At 57.6% G+C, this 17683-nt stretch overlaps 1 protein-coding gene across 1 annotated transcript in view; it reads left to right on the forward strand.

Annotated features, from left to right (window-relative positions):
• Window positions 1-3684: 3684 nt before the first annotated feature.
• The window catches only part of CD5 (CD5 molecule), a 29229-nt gene continuing 15230 nt past the window's right edge, over window positions 3685-17683 (forward strand). Inside the window, exons 1-2 of the mRNA XM_036260098.1 lie at window positions 3685-3801; window positions 13390-13428. Of these exons, the coding sequence (XP_036115991.1) occupies window positions 3750-3801; window positions 13390-13428 (91 nt within the window). The 5' untranslated portion in view covers window positions 3685-3749. The remainder of the gene's footprint in view (window positions 3802-13389; window positions 13429-17683) is intronic.

A 17683-nucleotide genomic window follows, 5' to 3' on the forward strand; every position in this document is an offset into this window, starting at 1 on the left:
CGAACCCTATCCTCCCCACCCTGAAATGACCATCATAACACAGTTATAGTTATGGCTATGGCTATGGTAATAGCTAAGGTGCCTGGAGCCCTTGCTATCAGCCAGGACTGTGCTGTGCTCTTTGCACCGGCTACTCTTGTCTGTGCATCTTCTAACCAACACAGATCACAGATGAGGAATCTAAGTATCTAGTGTGAGTCATTTACTCAAGATTTCACTGCAGGGGCGTGAGGCCAGTTGTCTGGGCTCCGGGGAGGGCTGGGACAGTGTGGGGAGGACAGGCCCTCCAGGGAGGCCCCACGCCGGCCCGGGACTCGGCAACAGTGCACACACAGCCTCTGTACAGAGCCAGCGCCCCGCCCAGCGCCTCCTCCAGTGCTCTGCCCTCTGCCCGGCCCCAAAGCCCTGGCACCTGATACTTTCTCATTCAAGACAAAGAATCAAACCCTCCAGAAGAGAGAAATCCCCCCACCCGCCTCCCATGCTTCAGTGTGGCTTGGAGGGCCAGGCGGGGGTCCTACAGGAGAACTGGCCTCAGGGTCATCCAACCCCCTATTTTACAGACAAGTCAGCTGAGGCCCTGAGAGGCCACACGGCCATTTGGGGCAAAGATGGGACTCCAATGCAGGTGCCCACCTGGGCCAGCACCCCTCCACTACACCCACTGGCCCCTCTGCTGCCCATCGAGGTCCAGAACCCCGTTCTTATGTCCCTCCTTCCCCCTCCCAGCCCCCCTCAGTGATCTGATCGAGCAGGAGCAAAGCTGGGGAGGGGATGCACTTTCTGAGCTGGAGTGGAGGTGGTGGTGCTGCAAAACCCGCCCCCTCAGTGGGCCCGTCCAGGCTGCCACGCACAGGTTTCCAGGGTGCAGGTCACTGTCACTCACACACACTTGCAGGCTCTTCCAGCCAACTCAGCAGAGGCACCACCTCTGGCCACCAGGCTGTGCCCGGGTCTACTGTGCACCAGTCACATTTCAGGGTGTCCTTCCTCTCCTCCCGCCACCGTCTCTCCCTCCCAACCCTCAGCTCCTCCCCCGTCCCCACTCAACCCTGTGGCCCCTTTGCCCATGCAGAGAGGGCAAATCCTGGGGGCTCTGGAAGAGTCAGGGAGCCCAGAGGAACTGGAGCAGCCCTGGGCTGTCCGACTGACAGACGCACACACACTCCGTGGTTACCTGGTGTGGCCAGGGCAGCAGGCAGGCGCCTCTCCAGCGGAGGCCCAGGAGGTACTGACTCCCGGCCCTGGGGGCTGCTAACCCCTGCCCTGACCCCACCTTCGGCCTCCCCCCGGGCCAGGCAGCCTGGAAAACCCAGCCCCGCTCAGCTGACTTCCTCTCGTGTCATGGAAAGTGAGGGTGATGAGAACAGGAAACTCCCACCAGGGGTCTGGGATCTGAGTGGGTCAGTGGGCCTGGAGGGGAAGAGAGGGGTGACTAGTGGAGGGGTGGGCTGCAGGGAGGGCGGGAGGGGCTCCAGGAGGCGGGAGTCTGGGGGCAGGGCTGCGTGTGAGGTGGTAAGGTTTGGGGAGTGCCAGGCCCCTTTCACTGGGATGAGGGCTAGAACCCAGAAAACAGCCTCCCCCAGGCCCTGAGCTGCTTTCCATTTTCCAAGAACAAACAAATAGCAAAGATTAGAAACCATAACCTTGCCTGCGACGGAGACTCTGAGATTAAATAAAAAGCAAAGTTCTTTGCTTGTGCTCTTTGCTGGGTGGGTGGAGGGTTGGGAGGTGGGGAGTTGGGGCTCAAATCTGAGTTCCGGCCTCCAGTGGCCACGTGTGGTCCTTTGTGTGGTCCCTCCTGAGCCTCAGGGTCCTCATCTGTGACCCGAGAAACTCCGCCCACTTCCATGATGGTTGGGCAGATGAAAGAGGCCACGCCCCTGCTCACTCAGGTGCTCAATAAAATCCGCTCTCCCTTTCCAAGGGCAGTTATGTAAACTGAGACAATAAAAACGGCCACGAAGGATCATACGCAGAGCTAGGGTGACCAATAACACCGAGTCTTAGGAGAAAAATGATACAGAGGGTCCTTGGCATGTAAGCTGGGCGGGACCATTCATCTGTGTCCCTGGTGCTTGGCAGGGACAAAGATGTGTTGAGCGAATGAAAGAACAGATGAATGGATTCTGGGATTTCCAGCGTCGCAGGACAGGAAGGATGTGAGCGCAGGGCACCTCTGAGGAGGGATGAGGCAACCCCGAAGCCTGCATGAGGTGGTGGGTGTCGCCCCCAATCACTCCATTGTGAGGTCCTTATTCCTCGATCCCAGGCCTCAATTCTTCCGTCTGAGGAACCGGTCCAAGCGCCCGAAACCCTCTAGGCCTCGTGTAGCAGAGACTGCCCAGTGTTGGATGCTGGGGGCTGCGCAGATGTCCTCAGGCAGCTGCTGAAACCACCTGACAGGCCTGAGAAAGGAGAGCCCCCGCCCCGAAGGACCTGGAGCTGCGGGGGGAGGGGAGGCAGGGGAGGGCCGGCTGGAAGACCGGCTCAGACCCTCACCCTCGCCACCTCCCACTGAGCTCTGGTGTACCCATGCCCCCGCCCGCCCAGATGGGAGAGGCCTGAGTCTGGGCCTCTGTCTCCCCGTCCAGGGTGTGCTCAGGTCCTGGAGACTGAAGGCCTTGCCCGTCCCAGGCCCCCATCTACCCTACAGAAATCCAGCCACCCTGCCCCTGCTCGGCAGGCCAGAGGTTGATTAGAGCTCCTCCGGGAGCAATATCAGCAGAGATCTCACAGCAACACACAGATCACACACACACTCACTCACACACACACTGACATGGGGATCACATACACTGACACGGGGATCACATACACTGACATGGGGATCACACACACTCACTCACACACACACACTCACACACACTGACACGGGGATCACACACACACTGACACAGGGATCTCTCACACACACACACACTGACACAGGGATCTCACACACACACACACACACTGACACGGGAATCACACACACACACACACACACACTGACACGGGATCTCACACACACACACTGACACGGGGATCACACAAACACACACTGACACAGGGATCTCACACACACACACACACTGACACAGGGATCTCACACACACACACTGACACGGGGATCACACAAACACACACTGACACAGGGATCTCACACACACACACTGACACGGGGATCACACAAACACACACACACACTGACGCAAGCCCAGTGTTCCTGAAGGAGCCCTCTCCTGTGCTTGCTGGTGAAATACCACCTGTGGGGCTATGCCTCACTCCTAGAGGGGAGATGGAGGGTGTCATTTGGGGTTTCATCACAGTCTGCAGCAAGAACTGGTGTCGTGCCCCCATTCCCGCCTCTCACCACCCAGTGCAGCTCGGCACCATCTGGGTGGGACCCCTGCCGAGGGGCTTGTCCCTGCCTCTTGGTCCCCTCGGCCTGCTCTCAGTGGGGCCAGGCCGCCTCCCTCCCAGGAGCCTGCCCCAGTGTGGCACAGTCGGGCTCTGCCCAGCCCTGGGCACCTCGGGCAGGAAGCTGGCAGAGGCCGGCACCGCCATTCGAACTGGGACAGGTGGTTTCACCAGGAGGAAGTTGACAGTTCAACTTCAAACACAGTGACGCGGGCCCTGCACTGCCGCTCGCAGTACCACCCCTGCGACGCCCGCCCGCCCCTCCGCCGTGAGAGGGAGACACGGGGGCCAGACAGCCTCACCCACGGGTGCTGAGCTTGCCAAGGCAGGAGGAGGAGGCTGTGCCCATGGAGTCTCAGCAACTGCCGCTGGCTGCCCTCTGCCTGCTGGGGGTGCTGGGTGAGTACCCCTCCTGGGGCATCTGCTGGGGTACCTGGGCTTGGGGGACAGTTCTTCCATTGGTCTGACTCTAAGGCTCCCATGTCACCTCCCTGAAGTATCATGCAGGACTGGGGCCACCAGGATCCCTGTCTGGGCCGCCAGCCCTTACTTTGCTCTTGGCCTAGCTGGTCCCACCCTCTGTGTCCCAACTCTGTTCTCTCGCCCTACGGGGGCCTCGCGTACCCTTCGGGTGGCATGGGATCCGTGCCAGATCACATGCTCAGCCTAGAAGTCACGTCGTTCAGCCCCGCCTGAGGTAGGCTTCCCTCTGCAGCTCCCCCTGCCCCCTGAGGGTCCAGCCTTTACTTGGGTGACTCTCAGGACAGGAGAACCTGGGCAGTTCTGATGATGCTCTGGGCAGAGTGGCTGAGGCAGGGTGGGGACCATCTCTGAGAACATAGCCAAGCAGATGCCAGAGACACATACCTTAGCTCCTGGTCCCTCTGGTTCTGTTCTCCGTGGGGCCCCAGCCAGGCTGGGAGCTCAACCCTGGGTCTCCCCCAGGCAGGAGCAGGGGCTTCAGAACCCACCCCTGTCCCCGTGGGCCACTGTGGAAACAACCTGGGCCCTTCTGTTTGCTGGGGGAGATGGTGGGAGCTGGGGGTCCTCCATCCCCGAGGACTTGGGACATTAGCTCCGGACCAGAGCCCTGTTGCTGGGGCAGAACCGACTCTGGCCAGCGGGGAGGATCCCGGGCAACGGGCGGCGGGAATGTTCGCGCTGCGGCCTGAGCCTGGGCTCTGAGCCTGGTCGTGTGTACCTAGGAGAGGTCCTCAGGCCTCCAGGCCGCCAGCTCCCCATTTACAAAATGCACGGGGGTGAACTAGGTGCGATCTGACTTCTCAAGGGCTTGGAAGGTGTGGTGGGCACAAAGGTGCTGGGCTCCACGGCGGGAACGGGAACAGAAAGGGGCCCGCAGCTGCCCGGTTTGGAAGGAAAGGTCTGAGGAGACGTTCCTGCTGAGCAGGGACCCTCAGGGCTCCCTGGAGAAGCTGGTGTGCAGGTGTGAACAGGCGTGTGAATGTGTGCACAAGCAGGTATGTGTGTTTGTGTGTATGTGCGTGTTTTCATGGGCCAGACATGCCTCCTGAGGTCGCCTTACCATCCCCTGAGCATGTGACGGTGGTACATGTGCACACACATTCTCGTGGCTGCGCTGACAGGGACCCGCAAGGGTACAAATGTCGTCTGTGCCCAGGGCCGAGGCCCAGCGATGGACTCCTGGCTGCCTCCCAGGAGCTGCTCCGGCTTCCTTGGCCCTGAGGGGTCCTAGGACCAGGCCCTTAAATTCCCACCTACCCTTCACCTGTGGCCTTTGACCTCAACGGAGCAGGGGCCTGCCAAGCTCCCAGCTGGGAATGGGGTTGGGGGTCCTGCCCCATGGGTCTCCCACCTGAATCCCATTGTGGGGTGAGGCTCCTGCAGGACCACACAGGTCCAGGGCCCAAAGGAGCCCACAGTTAGGAAGACTCGGAGGCAATGCCTTCACCCTGAGTACCATGGGAGCACGTGGTTCCCAGTGTGCGTGCACACGTGTGTGTGTGTGTATGTGTGTCTGTGTCTGTGTGTGTGTCTGTGTCTGTGTGTGTGTCTGTGTCTGTGTGTCTGTGTGTGTATGTGTATGTGTGTGTGTCTGTGTCTGTGTGTGTGTCTGTGTGTGTGTCTGTGTGTCTGTGTCTGTGTGTGTGTCTGTGTCTGTGTGTCTGTGTCTGTGTGTGTGTCTGTGTCTGTGTGTGTGTCTGTGTCTGTGTATGTGTGTGTGTCTGTGTGTGTCTGTGTGTGTGTCTGTGTCTGTGTGTGTGTCTGTGTGTGTGTCTGTGTCTGTGTGTGTCTGTGTATGTGTGTGTGTCTGTGTGTGTGTCTGTGTGTGTCTGTGTGTGTGTCTGTGTATGTGTGTGTCTGTGTGTGTGTCTGTGTGTGTCTGTGTGTGTGTCTGTGTATGTGTATGTGTGTGTCTGTGTGTGTGTCTGTGTGTGTGTCTGTGTCTGTGTGTCTGTGTGTCTGTGTGTGTATGTACTGGTGGATCATAACCATTCCTGTTGCTCAGTGGGTCATAGCTTAGATGCCTTCAAAACCATTTTCTTCTGTAAGCTCCACAATAGCCTATGAAGTAGGTGGGCCCATTGTCCCCATTTCACAGCGGAGAAAACTGAGGCCCAGAAAAGCCAAGTGCAAGCCCAGGGCGAAGCAGCTATGAGCAGCAGAGTCAACAACGACCCCAGCCCAGCACTGCTGCTCACGGAGGCCCTTCCGGACCCCTAGCTAAGCGCAAAGGCCCGCGGAGCCACCCCCATGCGGGGAAATGGCCGCAGGACACAGCCGCCACCAGCAGATTTTCAGGCGCCAAGGTCCAGGGCTGGAGCGGGGGGGAGGGGCAGACAGCACAGGCACCTGCCAGCCATTCCGGGGAGACGCTGCAGCCTCCTGGCTGGCCTTCTGGGCCACGCCCGTGACGTAGGGCCTTTGGGACATGAAGATGCGTGTAGCATGGCTGGGGTGACAGTGGCCGTGGCTTCCCACAGCAGCTCCCCTCCAGGGCTGCCCTTAGCCCCAACCTGGCTGGGCTCACCCGCTGGGGGTGGGATGGGGCGGCGGCCCTGACCGCTGCATGCCCGGCCGGCCCAGCCACCAGGACTCCAGAAGCCAGCACTAGGCTCTGGGGAGGCATAGACTCCGGCTCTAAGTCCTGTCTGCCACTTGCCAGCAGGGTGACCTTGGACCTGTCTGTAAGCTACAGTTTTCTCCTCTGCAAAATGGGAATAGAACAGTACCTGCCTTGTCAGGTTCATAAGGATTCAACGAATCAATACAACTAGAGTGTTGGTAAGAATGCCGGCATATGGTAGAGTAAGTGCTCAAGAAGCATTAATAATAATCATTACTATTGTGAATATTATTATTGCTGCTATCAGAGTCAGAAAGAAACAAGGTAAGGCAGGACTTGGTGGGGAGGGGTCTCTCCAGACGCTGGCCTAGCCATCAATCTCGCTGTTCCCCAACCCTCTTGCACAGGCTATTCACTCATTCACTCACCTACAAGTATTTATTGAGCATCTACTATGTGTCCGGCTCTGTGTGAAGCCCTGGGGATGCAGCAGTGAACAGCACAGGAAGCCCTCCCTCTGCACCAGGCTACCAGAGGAGACCATTCCAGAACGCAAGTAAACGAGCACCCGAAATGTTGACAAATATCGTGACAAGTGCAATCAAGGGAACAGCAACTGTTGAGACCAGGGACGAGTTCACTGAGGGGCAGTGCCCGGCCTAAGGTCTGGGCACGCACACTGAGGAGGGGAGCAGGGGCTGCGGCGCGAGCAGGCTGCCCAGCCTGGCTCGAGGTACAAAGGATCAGGCCCCAGCAGTCCCGGTGAGGAGCGAGGAGACCAGGGCTGGCACTGGCCCTTCGGGTCTCTCTGTCCAGCTCCGACCGTTCAGAGGGGTTTTCTCCATAGCGACCAGCGAGGGACTTCAACTCCCCCTGACAAAACTGATTGAATACCTACTGTGTGAGTGTGTGTGTGTGCACGCGCACGCGCGTGTGGGTGCATGTGAGAGCATGTGTGTATCTGTGATGTATGTGTTGTGTGTTCAGTGTGTTTTGTGTCCCTTTGTGAAGGCCTGTACAGCTCGGAGCAGCACACGTCTCGGTCTAATTTCTTCGTGGCCACTCACAAGAGACAAGAACACCTCCTAAGTCTCAGCCTTCTCATCTAGGAAATGGGGCCAACCACTGCCTGCCTCAAAGGGTCCTTGTCATTAAATCCGATTTGTTCGTTCTTTCATTCCGACAACAAGTATGTACTGAGCGCCCACTATGAGCCAGGCACGGCTCAGGCACTGGGACACTGCAGGGAACCAGGAAACCCTGCCCTGGTGCGTCCAGCACTGTAGTTGGGGTGCGAGGGGGAGACAGACACGAGCCGGGGTAGGCCGCGATTGCGTGGGTGCTGAGCCGTGCGTGTGGGTCGGGGGGTCGGGAGCTCTAGGGGCCGGGCTGGACCTGGAGGGTGCATGGGCCTCGTGAGAAGATAACGGCTGAGAAAATACTGGGGGGGGGGGGTGCCATGCCGGCCTGGAGGACTCTGGCAGAGGGGCCGCCAGCACCCGGCTGTGGGCCTCCCAGAGGACGGGGGCTTTTTCTCCACTGAACTGAGCAGAGGAGAATGTGTGTGCACGTCCTTAGGGGAACAGTAACCCACCGCTCCACGCCCGTATGTTGAACCCGGGGCCAGCTGCTTTGGGAATTCAGAATTTTCAGACTGCGGAGAGTAAGCCCTGCATGGGCTGTGTGCTCACCTCCCAGTGAGACCACTTCTGCACTGAAGCAGGAATTCACGCTCAGGGGCCCCTGAAGGCCACAGTTCCCTCCAGGCCAATGTATTAGGGAGATTTGGGTTTGGATTTTGAATTGCAGATGAGGGATTGTGGTCACTTCCTCTATACCTAATGCTGTCAGCAGTACCATCATCATGGTTATGTACCCTGGGCTCCCAGGGCTCCTACAGGCACCCCAATACTCCCTTCTCTTCTCAGCCTCGGTTTCCCTCTCTGTACCACGGGCAAGCAGGCTCTGGGGTCTCCCCTTGGTAGACTCCCATGGGGCCCTGTCAAGGGACGGAGATGGGTTTTCTGCCCTGACTCGACCACCAGTGAGCTGTGTGGCCTTGGGCAAGTCACTCAGCCTCTCTGAACCTCGGTTTCCTGATCTTAAAATGAGGGTGAGCCTGGTTCCTTCGACACAGGGATGTGGGTGGAAAGAACGAGTCCCCGAGTGTGACACTTCTGGGGTACGTGACGCTCTGAACAAAATGGAGGGCTTGTCACTGTGACAGTGGAGCATGTGTGAGGCATGAAACAGGCAGATTAAATTAGAGGCACAGCCTCCAGGCAGAGAGCGATACGCTGGGTGACGAAGGTCACTCTGCCCCCCGCCAGCTCGCCGTCCGCTCCTCAGCGCAGGCCCTGGGGGGCGCGATTCAGGGCCCGAGTCGGCTGAGCCCTCCATGGGCTCCCGTCCACGGGCTGTCCTGGCCGGAGCCCAGTGTGATTCTCACCCCAAACCCATCGCTCCATCTGGGGCTCGGCCAGGGAAACCGAACCTGGGCCCTTGTGGTCTTTGCTTCCCTAAAGCCCTGAAACATGCAGGTGAGACACGGCTCCCTGATCATGTCTGTCCAGGAAAAGGGGGCTTCTCACCTTTCGAGGTGGCCTCTCATGGGGGGGGAGACCCAGAATGCTCCAAAAAGCCATCAGACCTCGGGAGTTAGCTGTAAATCGATGAGAAGTTCCTGGACTAGTGGGGGAAAGCGTTGTTTATGGAAAAATGGACCATCTGACTTCAAACCACACCAAACCAGGCTGCTGGTTCCCTTGCATGGGCGACAGTGTGAGAGCCCTCTTATGCGGCTGGCGGGTCTTCCACGGTGAACTCTCGGCCGCCCGGGGTCTGCAAGGGGTCAGAGTTCAGTCAATGTTCATCACCACCCTTGTCATCGTCGGTAATGTCTCGGCCCTTCCCGGGACCCCGGCGCCCGCTGGACCCTCAGCAGGCCACGCCCTGCGCTCCGTGTCCGGTGTGTAGGGGCTGTGGGCGCAGGTGTCCGGGGTCCAGGCAGGGCAGTGAGCCAAAGGCGGGCCAGCCTGGGCTCTGTACATCCTGGCACTGCTGAGGCCTGCAAAGTGGAACCCACCCTGCAGGGCTGCAAATGGTCACCTGTAATTCCAAACCCAAACATCGGTACATTTCCGGCAAACACAATCCGTGCGAATCCCGGCCTGAGGGGATGGGAGGCTATTTGTAATCCTAACGCATCCCCCTTCGGAGAAGACGCGTCCATTTCGCCGCAAAGACCGTCCTGTGTTTGAAGCTGTGGCTCTCCAGGCGCAGGGTGGCAGGAGGCTGCCCCAGGGACCGTGGCAAACCAGAAGGCCAGGCCACTGCCCAGGGCTGGCGGTGACCCGGCCCCGTGTGGCCAGAACAACCTATTTTCCAAAAGCATCTGGATCTCGGGAATTTTTTTTTTATAAAACAAAACAAAAGAAAACATTTTTAAAGTTCCACCACCACCCCGCATTGTTTCACTGTGCAAGGCAAAGCAAACTCATCCCCGGCCTCACATGGCCTGCGGGTGCCCCAGGGAGAACCAGTGGGGGTGCCGGGGTCTGTGAGCCGCCCGCGTGTCTCCGAGCCGCTCTCGGGAATGGGTCTCCTCGCCGAGGCCTCGTGGGAGCGGGCAGGGGCAGATGGGCCGAAGCTCTGTGACTGTAGAACTCAGAGAGGGCCCGGGACGCTGGCTTTCTGACCTGGGCTTGGCCTGCACGCGGTCAGTCCGAGCCTTACAGTTCTGGCTTCAGGAAGGGCCGTTGGAGCATCCTCATCCCAGCTCCAGCGGCTGGGGCGTCGCTGTGGGTGGCGGGTTAGGAAAGGGCATGATGCTCCGTGCCTCGTGTCCCTCGTGGTCTCAAGGGTCTCTAGGCTCCTGTCCACAGATTCTGCCACCAAGAGCCTCGGACCTCGGGCTGCTGGCAGGGCCGGTGGGGTAAGTTGTGGCAGGGAGAGGCTCAGAGGACCCCTGAGCAGTCTACCAGGGAAGGAGGGTTTGGTCTGACCCCTGTGCAAAGTAGCTAAAGTCAGCTCTGGACAATCAAAACCTGACCGTCTCCCTGGACAGATGAAAGAATAAAGCACCCAGGACACCTCTGCGTCGGGCACGCGTCGCACCATCCACCTCTGCCCACCCCCTGCCAGCTGCGGAGACGCCTCAGGAACTAAGGATTCCAGACCCTAGAGGTTTGAACCGAGAGGAAGGTGAAGGACCGTCGAAGCTAACTTCCTCGTTTTAAAGATGAGGAAACCGAGCCCAGAGAGGTCGAGTGACTTGCCAAGATCACACAGCAAGTTCACAGGAAAGTCTTCCCATGGCGTGTTTCACAGGATGAACAGAATCAGAGGCTCGTTCCCTCTCTGCAGGTTTGCGCACCAGGAACACGCAGGAACTGGGGAGACGGGCCAGGGCGGCGGCCCCCCTCCGAAGGAGGGGGCGGGAGGCAGCTGGGCCCACCAAGCGCACGTTCGGTTCGGTTCCTGCCAGCCCGGCCCCAGTTCCAACCCAGCACTCGCCAGCTGCTTGGGCTGGTCGATCTCTCTGTTTCCTCATCTATAAAATGGGGTCAGGATAACAGTACCGACGGCACAGAGCTGTAGTGAAGCCTGAGAGGTTACAGCAGGAAATGCCTGGGAAAGGGGCCCACGACAGGGTGATGCTGCTGCTGGAGGAACCAGGCGGGAAGCGCTGCTCAGCTGCGGACAGACGGGCGGACAGACGGGCAGACAGACGGGCAGACAGACGGACACCCAGAGGGACGCGAACCCTAGACTGCACAGACGCCTCTTCTCATCAGAGCAGAGTTTTTTTAGAATTTTCCTTGGTGGTCTGGCTTGTCCAGTCTTTCCCAAGAGCACTCTGTGAGCAAGGCCTGGCTGATCGGTGAGATCTGCCAGCACGGTCAGGCCCAGGGGCTTCAGGGTCTGGGGGCTCAGGCACCTCAAGGTCAGGGAGGGTCTGGCTCGTGTCCATCTCTGATCCCCAAAGCCGGCACGCTGGAGGCACAACTGGGCAGCAGAGAGAAGAGAGCGTGGGTCCGGGAGGCAGGCCGATGGTCCCAGCGCGGCCCCCGTTGCCGGCAGCGTCACCGGGATGGGCACTGCCCTCTCCCGACCTCCACCCCACGAACATCCTCGACTCACATCGAGGCCGTGTGGGGCAGTAACAAGGACACGCACAAGGAACGACTCAGTGCCGGGTACGCAGGAGGTGCTCAGTAACGGCAGCTGCTGTCAATAATGCCTGTTGACCGAGAGGACTTTGGGAATGCAAGGGTCCCGAGTGGAAAGGGAGTGTGAGCCCTACCACCTGGCCCTCCGCGGGCCCTGACGGGGATTCCTCGCGCTGGGAAAGCTCCCGCAGTCCCCTCACCTGCCCCGGCCCGGGCTGTCCTCTACATAGATCACCTCCACCCACACTGCAGAGCTGGCCCGTCTTGTTCCCATGCTGTGGTGAGGACACCGAGACTCACGGGGCCTAAGAGACCCCCAGGGCCCGCGGGCAGAAAGTGGGGGAGCTGGTACTCAGACCCGGAGAAACCCGCACAGCACCAAACACTGGGTCTTTGTGTCCCCTTTCCCTGGAACTGCCATTTCAAGCTGCCTCAGCCCTCATGGCTTATCCAAAGAAATGACTCCCTGAAGGTGGACAGCCCCATTCACCACTGGGAGCTGGGGCCAGAGGAGTGTGGGAGTGAGCGATCGGGGCGAGGGCGAGGGCGAGGGCCTCCTGCCACCTCTCACCTCGTTAGCTTGGGCACCTCCACCAGGTCCTCCCGCAGCTGCCCTGCCCGCTGCGATAGATTGGATGATTGACAGCTGGTCCACCCCCGCCCCACCTGGGCCAGAGCTCTGGCCACTCCCCCTGCGTGAGACACACCGATGACTCCCAGGGCAGCCATGAAAGGCTGTCGTCAAGACGGAGGAAACATCACAGGGCCAGGACGACTTCCTTACAGGGACTCTTGGCCGAAGGCTGACCACAGACCCCAGTGGAGAAGTCAGCCCAGGAGTCACACAGACGGCAGTCAGTACCCCGTTCCACAGTGATAATGCTGGGTGGCGAACCTGGAGGGTGGGCTCTGAGGACACAGGGGCGTGCCACCCCATGCCCCCCATCCCATCCCACCGCCACCCTGATCAAACCTGCAGCCCAACCACAGGTCAGCTAGCCACGGGCTCTGCTGAGAGACCGCCCCCCCTCGGTAGGGCTGGGAAGAGGCGCATTCCTATTGGCTGGGCCCAGGCCGGAGCTGCACCCGGTTCCCACAGACCAGGTTCAGGGGGGCTGTGGTCTTGGCTCCCTTGCCTGCTGGCTGCACCACCTTTGGCAAGTCCCTTTCGGTTGAGGTCTGAGCCTCTGGAACCAGGAGCCGAGAAAGATAAACTGCTGTCATTCTCGCCGTGCCTTGGGAATAGCAGACAGCAGAACCTTGTCTAGAGGCATGAGCTGGCGCATCTCCTGGTTCTCAGAATCACGGAGTTCAAACATGTTTGATTGAAAGCAACATACGGGACATTTTCACTTTGCAATCTACGGCACAAAAAGTGATCCATGTCCTCACAAGGCCCGGTGCATTCTGATGCCCCCATTCCACTCCATTTCATCTTTTTCAGTCGATGTTTGCTTGTTACTACAAAGGGAAAGCAGGAGGAAGTTTGGGGGTGATGAGACCGTTGTAGGCAATGCGATTGTGATGGTGCTTCCACCAACGTACAGATGTGTTAACGCTCAGAACTGTGCACTAAGGACAAATCCATTTCCCTGCATGTCCATTTCAACAGCAAAGTTTTGGAACAAGAAGGAAGTGGTGGTTGTCACCCCTGTACTGATTTCGTGGCCCGCCTAGGGTACGACAGGTAGCACTAGGCCGCTGCTCGGCCTGTGGGTGCAGGGAGCGCGGGAGACCTCACTTCCTCACCTTGCTCTCTCCTTTCCACAGTCACTTCCTGCCTTGGATCGTCCAACTGGGAGGACACAGGTAAGGAAGAGCCTGGGGGGGGGGGAGGACTGTGATTCTATCAGGCTGTAGGGGGTCCTGCCAATTAAGAAATCAGCACTGCCCTGGCCAGTTTGGCTCAGCGGTTGGCGTGTTGGCCCACAGACCAAAGAGTCATGGGTTCGATTGCAGTCAAGGGCATGTACCTCAGTTGCAGTTCAGTCCCCAGCCCTGGTCGGGATCATGTGGGAGGCAACCAATCGATGTGTCTTTCTCACATCGATGTTTCTCTCTCCCTCTCTCTCTCCTCCACTCTATCTGAGGATAAATTGAAAAATATCCTCAGGTGAGGATTTTTTTAAAATTAGAAATCAGCACCTCTACCAGGATGAACCCCACCCCAGACAGAGAGAGCCCCACCACCCACCACACATACACACACACACACATACACACTTAACATGCCCACCTATACATGGATGTTCTCCATGGTCATAAAGCATCACACACATGCTAGTTCTGATGATAATTATCATTATTATGACTCGCCGTGCACACAAGACATACTGGCCCATAAATGCACCTTGCAAAGTCCTGTTTCCTACCCAGTCCTGCCAGATGCTCCCTGGTCAAAGACATCTGCAACGGAGACTGCAGAAAGAGGCTATACCAGACTATAAAGTGTGTTGACTATCCTGCCTTTAATCCTAGAGGCTAGTGTTTCCCAAACAGGGTTCCACAGAACACGTTGGACCACGGATAGGCAACACCTGCTGCAGACAGACGGTGTATGCTTGTCTAGTAAAGGCTCTGAGAAGTCCTGCAGCAAAGAAACCTGTTAAACATTATTTAACTCACCAGTTCCCAGACTCACGTTACCACAGACCCCTCTTTTTCACATTTCCTGAGATAACATCATGCTGAATGTATTTGGGAAGAAATGTGGCTGGAGGGTCTCATGAAGCCACCGTGGGAACAGAAGGGGTGCCACAGGGGCCTTGGTGGACCCTGGACTTGGCCCTGGAATCCTGCAATAGCATCCTAGCTCCAAGCTCTAGCAAGTTGCTGAGCCTCTCTGAGCCCCAACTTCCCCACCTATGAAATGGGGAGAAAATCTCTTCCCTGGTGCTGTGCCAATATCAGGTAAGGGGGCTTAGCTCCCTTTGCCTCTAACTGATCAAGTAACCTGGGTCAGCCCTGGCCCTGTGCTCTGGGGCCCAAGTGCCCTCATCTGTGGGCAGAAAAAGGCAGCCTGACCACAATTTCCACCAGGGAAAACCTCCCTCTCAGAACCACTTGGAAGACCTTTTCACGTTAAAAAAAAAAAAGTTTTCTTGCCCTGGCCAGTTTGGCTCAGCGGTTAGAGCGTCAGCCTGCAGTCCAGGGAGAGACCCGGGTTCGGTTCCCACTAAGGGCACATACCTCGGTTGCAGTTTGTCCCCAGCCCCGGTTGGGTTGTGCGAGTGGCAGCCACTCGATGTGTCCCTTTCACGTCGATGTTTTGCTCTCTTCCTCTCTCTCCCTCCCACTCTTTTTGAACAAAAAAATGAAAAATGTCCTCGGGTGAGGATAAAAAAAAAGTTTCCTTGAATAGGAAATACAGTTGCATGGCTCAAAACCTTCAACATATACAAGATCTACAGTGAAGAATCTCATTTCCAGCTTTGCCCCCAGCTGTCCAACTCTTCCCCATGCTAATGCCCCCATCTGCCCGGCTCTTCCCATGCTAATGCCCCACCTGCCCGGCTCTTCCCCATGCTAATGCCCCATCTGCCCGGCTCTTCCCCATGCTAATGCCCCCATCTGTCCAACTCTTCCCCATGCTAATGCCCCATCTGTCCAAAGACCCTCCCCATGCTAATGCCCATCTGTCCACCCTTCCCCATGCTAATGCCCCATCTGTCCACCTCTTCCTCCATGCTAATGCCCCATCCTGTCCCAAACCCTTCCCCTGCTAATTCCCCACGGCTAAGCCAATACTGCCCGGCTTCCCATGCTAATGACCCATCTGTCCAAAATCGTCCCATGCTAAGGCCAATCTGTCCAACTCTTCGCCAATGCTAATGCCCCATCTGTCCAATCTTCCCCATGCTAATGCCCAATGCCGCTCTTCCCATGCTAATGCCCCATCGTGCCCTCGTGAGCGTAGAAGGGCGGGGGGAGTGGCCCCCTGGAACTCCCCCTCCCCGGCCGGAGGAGCTGGGACAGCAGGGCGTGCGCTCCCGCCGCCGCTGCGTTCGATGAGGGAGCCAGCCGTATTTTTGCTATAGAATGCCCCATCTGTCCAACTCGTCCCTCATGGCTAATGCGACATCTGCCCGGCTTTCCCCATGCTAATGCCCATCTGTCCAAGCCTTCCCCATGCTAATGCCCCCATCTGTCAACCCTTCCCCATGATAATGCCCCAGTCGTCCAACTTTCCCTATGCTAATGCCCCATCTGGTCCAACTCTTACCCATGCTAAACGTGTCCCATACTGTACAACTCTCACCATGCTAATGTCCAGCTGTCCCACTATTCCCCATGCTAATGTCCATATGTCCAACTCTTTCCCCATCGTAATAACGAGACGTGTAGACGAGAGACAGGGAGTAGACGCAACAAACAAAGCACCCATTACTGTCAACTCTTTTACCCAATGTAATGCCCAGATATGCAGGCTCTTCCCCTGCTAATGCCATCTTGGGTCAACTAGTGCTTCCCCATGTAAATGCTAATGCCCATGCTGTCCAACTCTTCCCATGCTAATGACCCATCTGTCCCAACTCTTCCCCATGCTAATGGTGCCCCATCTGTCCAACTCTTTCCCCATGCTAGTCCATCTGTCCAACTCTGTCCCATGCAATGTCCAACTCTGCCCAACTCTTCCCCATGCTAATGTCCCATCTGTCCAACTCTTCCCCATGCTAATGCCCCATCTGTCCAACTCTTCCCCATGCTAATGCCCCATCTGTCCAACTCTTCCCCATGCTAATGCCCCATCTGTCCAACTCTTCCCCATGCTAATGCCCCATCTGTCCAACTCTTCCCCATGCTAATGTCCCATCTGGCCAACTCGTGCCCCAGGCTAATGCCCCATCTGTCCAACTCGTCCCCATGCTAATGCCCCATCTGTCCAACCCTTCCCCATGCTAATGCCCCCATCTGCCAACCGCGTCTCCCCATGCTAATGCCCCATCTGTCCAACCTTCCCCATGCTAATGTCCCCAGCTGTCCAACCCGTCCCCATGCTAATGCCCCCATCTGTCCAACCCTTCCCCATGCTAATGCCCCATCTGTCCAACTCTTCCCCATGCTAATGCCCCATCTGCCCGGCTCTTCCCCATGCTAATGCCCCATCTGTCCAACTCTTCCCCATGCTAATGCCCCATCTGTCCAACCCTTCCCCATGCTAATGCCCCATCTGTCCAACTCTTCCCCATGCAATGCCTAATCTGCAACTCTTCCCCATGCTAATGCCCCAGCTGCCCCGGCTTTCCCATGCTAATGTACCATATGTCCAACTCTTCCCCGATGCTTACCCCACCCCCCTGCCCCATCTGCCCGGCTTTTCCCATGCTACTGCCGCCCATTGTCCTAACTCTTATCCCATGCTTTTAATGCACCATCTGTCCACTCTCCCCATGCTAATGCAACACTTGCAACTTTCCCCCATGCTAATGCTGAGCAAAAGAGCATAGACTCTGTCGAGCACCTTCCCAATGCTAACGGGCCACAATTGGCCAATCTTCACCAGGCTAATGTCACTTTGGTGACCTGATCGGAACTCTTCGCAAACGGAAATGTAATGTCCAGCATGTCCAATCTTCACAGGCGAATGTCCCATCTGTCCAAACCTCGGTCCCCATGCTAATGTCCCCATCTGTCCAACTCGTCCCATGCTAATGTCAATCTGTCCAACTCTTCCCATGCTAATGTCCGATCTGTACAAATCTTCCCCACGTAATGCCCATCTGTCCAACTCTCCCCATGCTACATGCCCCATCTGTCCAACTCTTCCCCCAGCTAATGCCCCATATGTCCAACGATTCAACATGCTAAGCCACATCTGCCCGGCCTCTTCCCCATGCTAATGCACCATCTGTCCACACTCTTCCCCATGCATAAATGCCCCATCTGCCTCCAACTCGTCCCCACCCCATGATACCCAGCACCCATCTGTCCACCCTTCCCCCATGACGACATGCACCCCCACATACTGTCAAACTCTCCCACTTGCTAATACCCAACTGTCCAACTCTTCCCCATGCTAATGCCCATTGCCCGGATCTTCCCATGTGCTAATGCCCATCTGTCC

The sequence above is a fragment of the Molossus molossus genome, unplaced genomic scaffold (genome assembly GCF_014108415.1).
Source record: "Molossus molossus isolate mMolMol1 unplaced genomic scaffold, mMolMol1.p scaffold_m16_p_13, whole genome shotgun sequence".
NCBI lineage: Eukaryota > Metazoa > Chordata > Mammalia > Chiroptera > Molossidae > Molossus > Molossus molossus.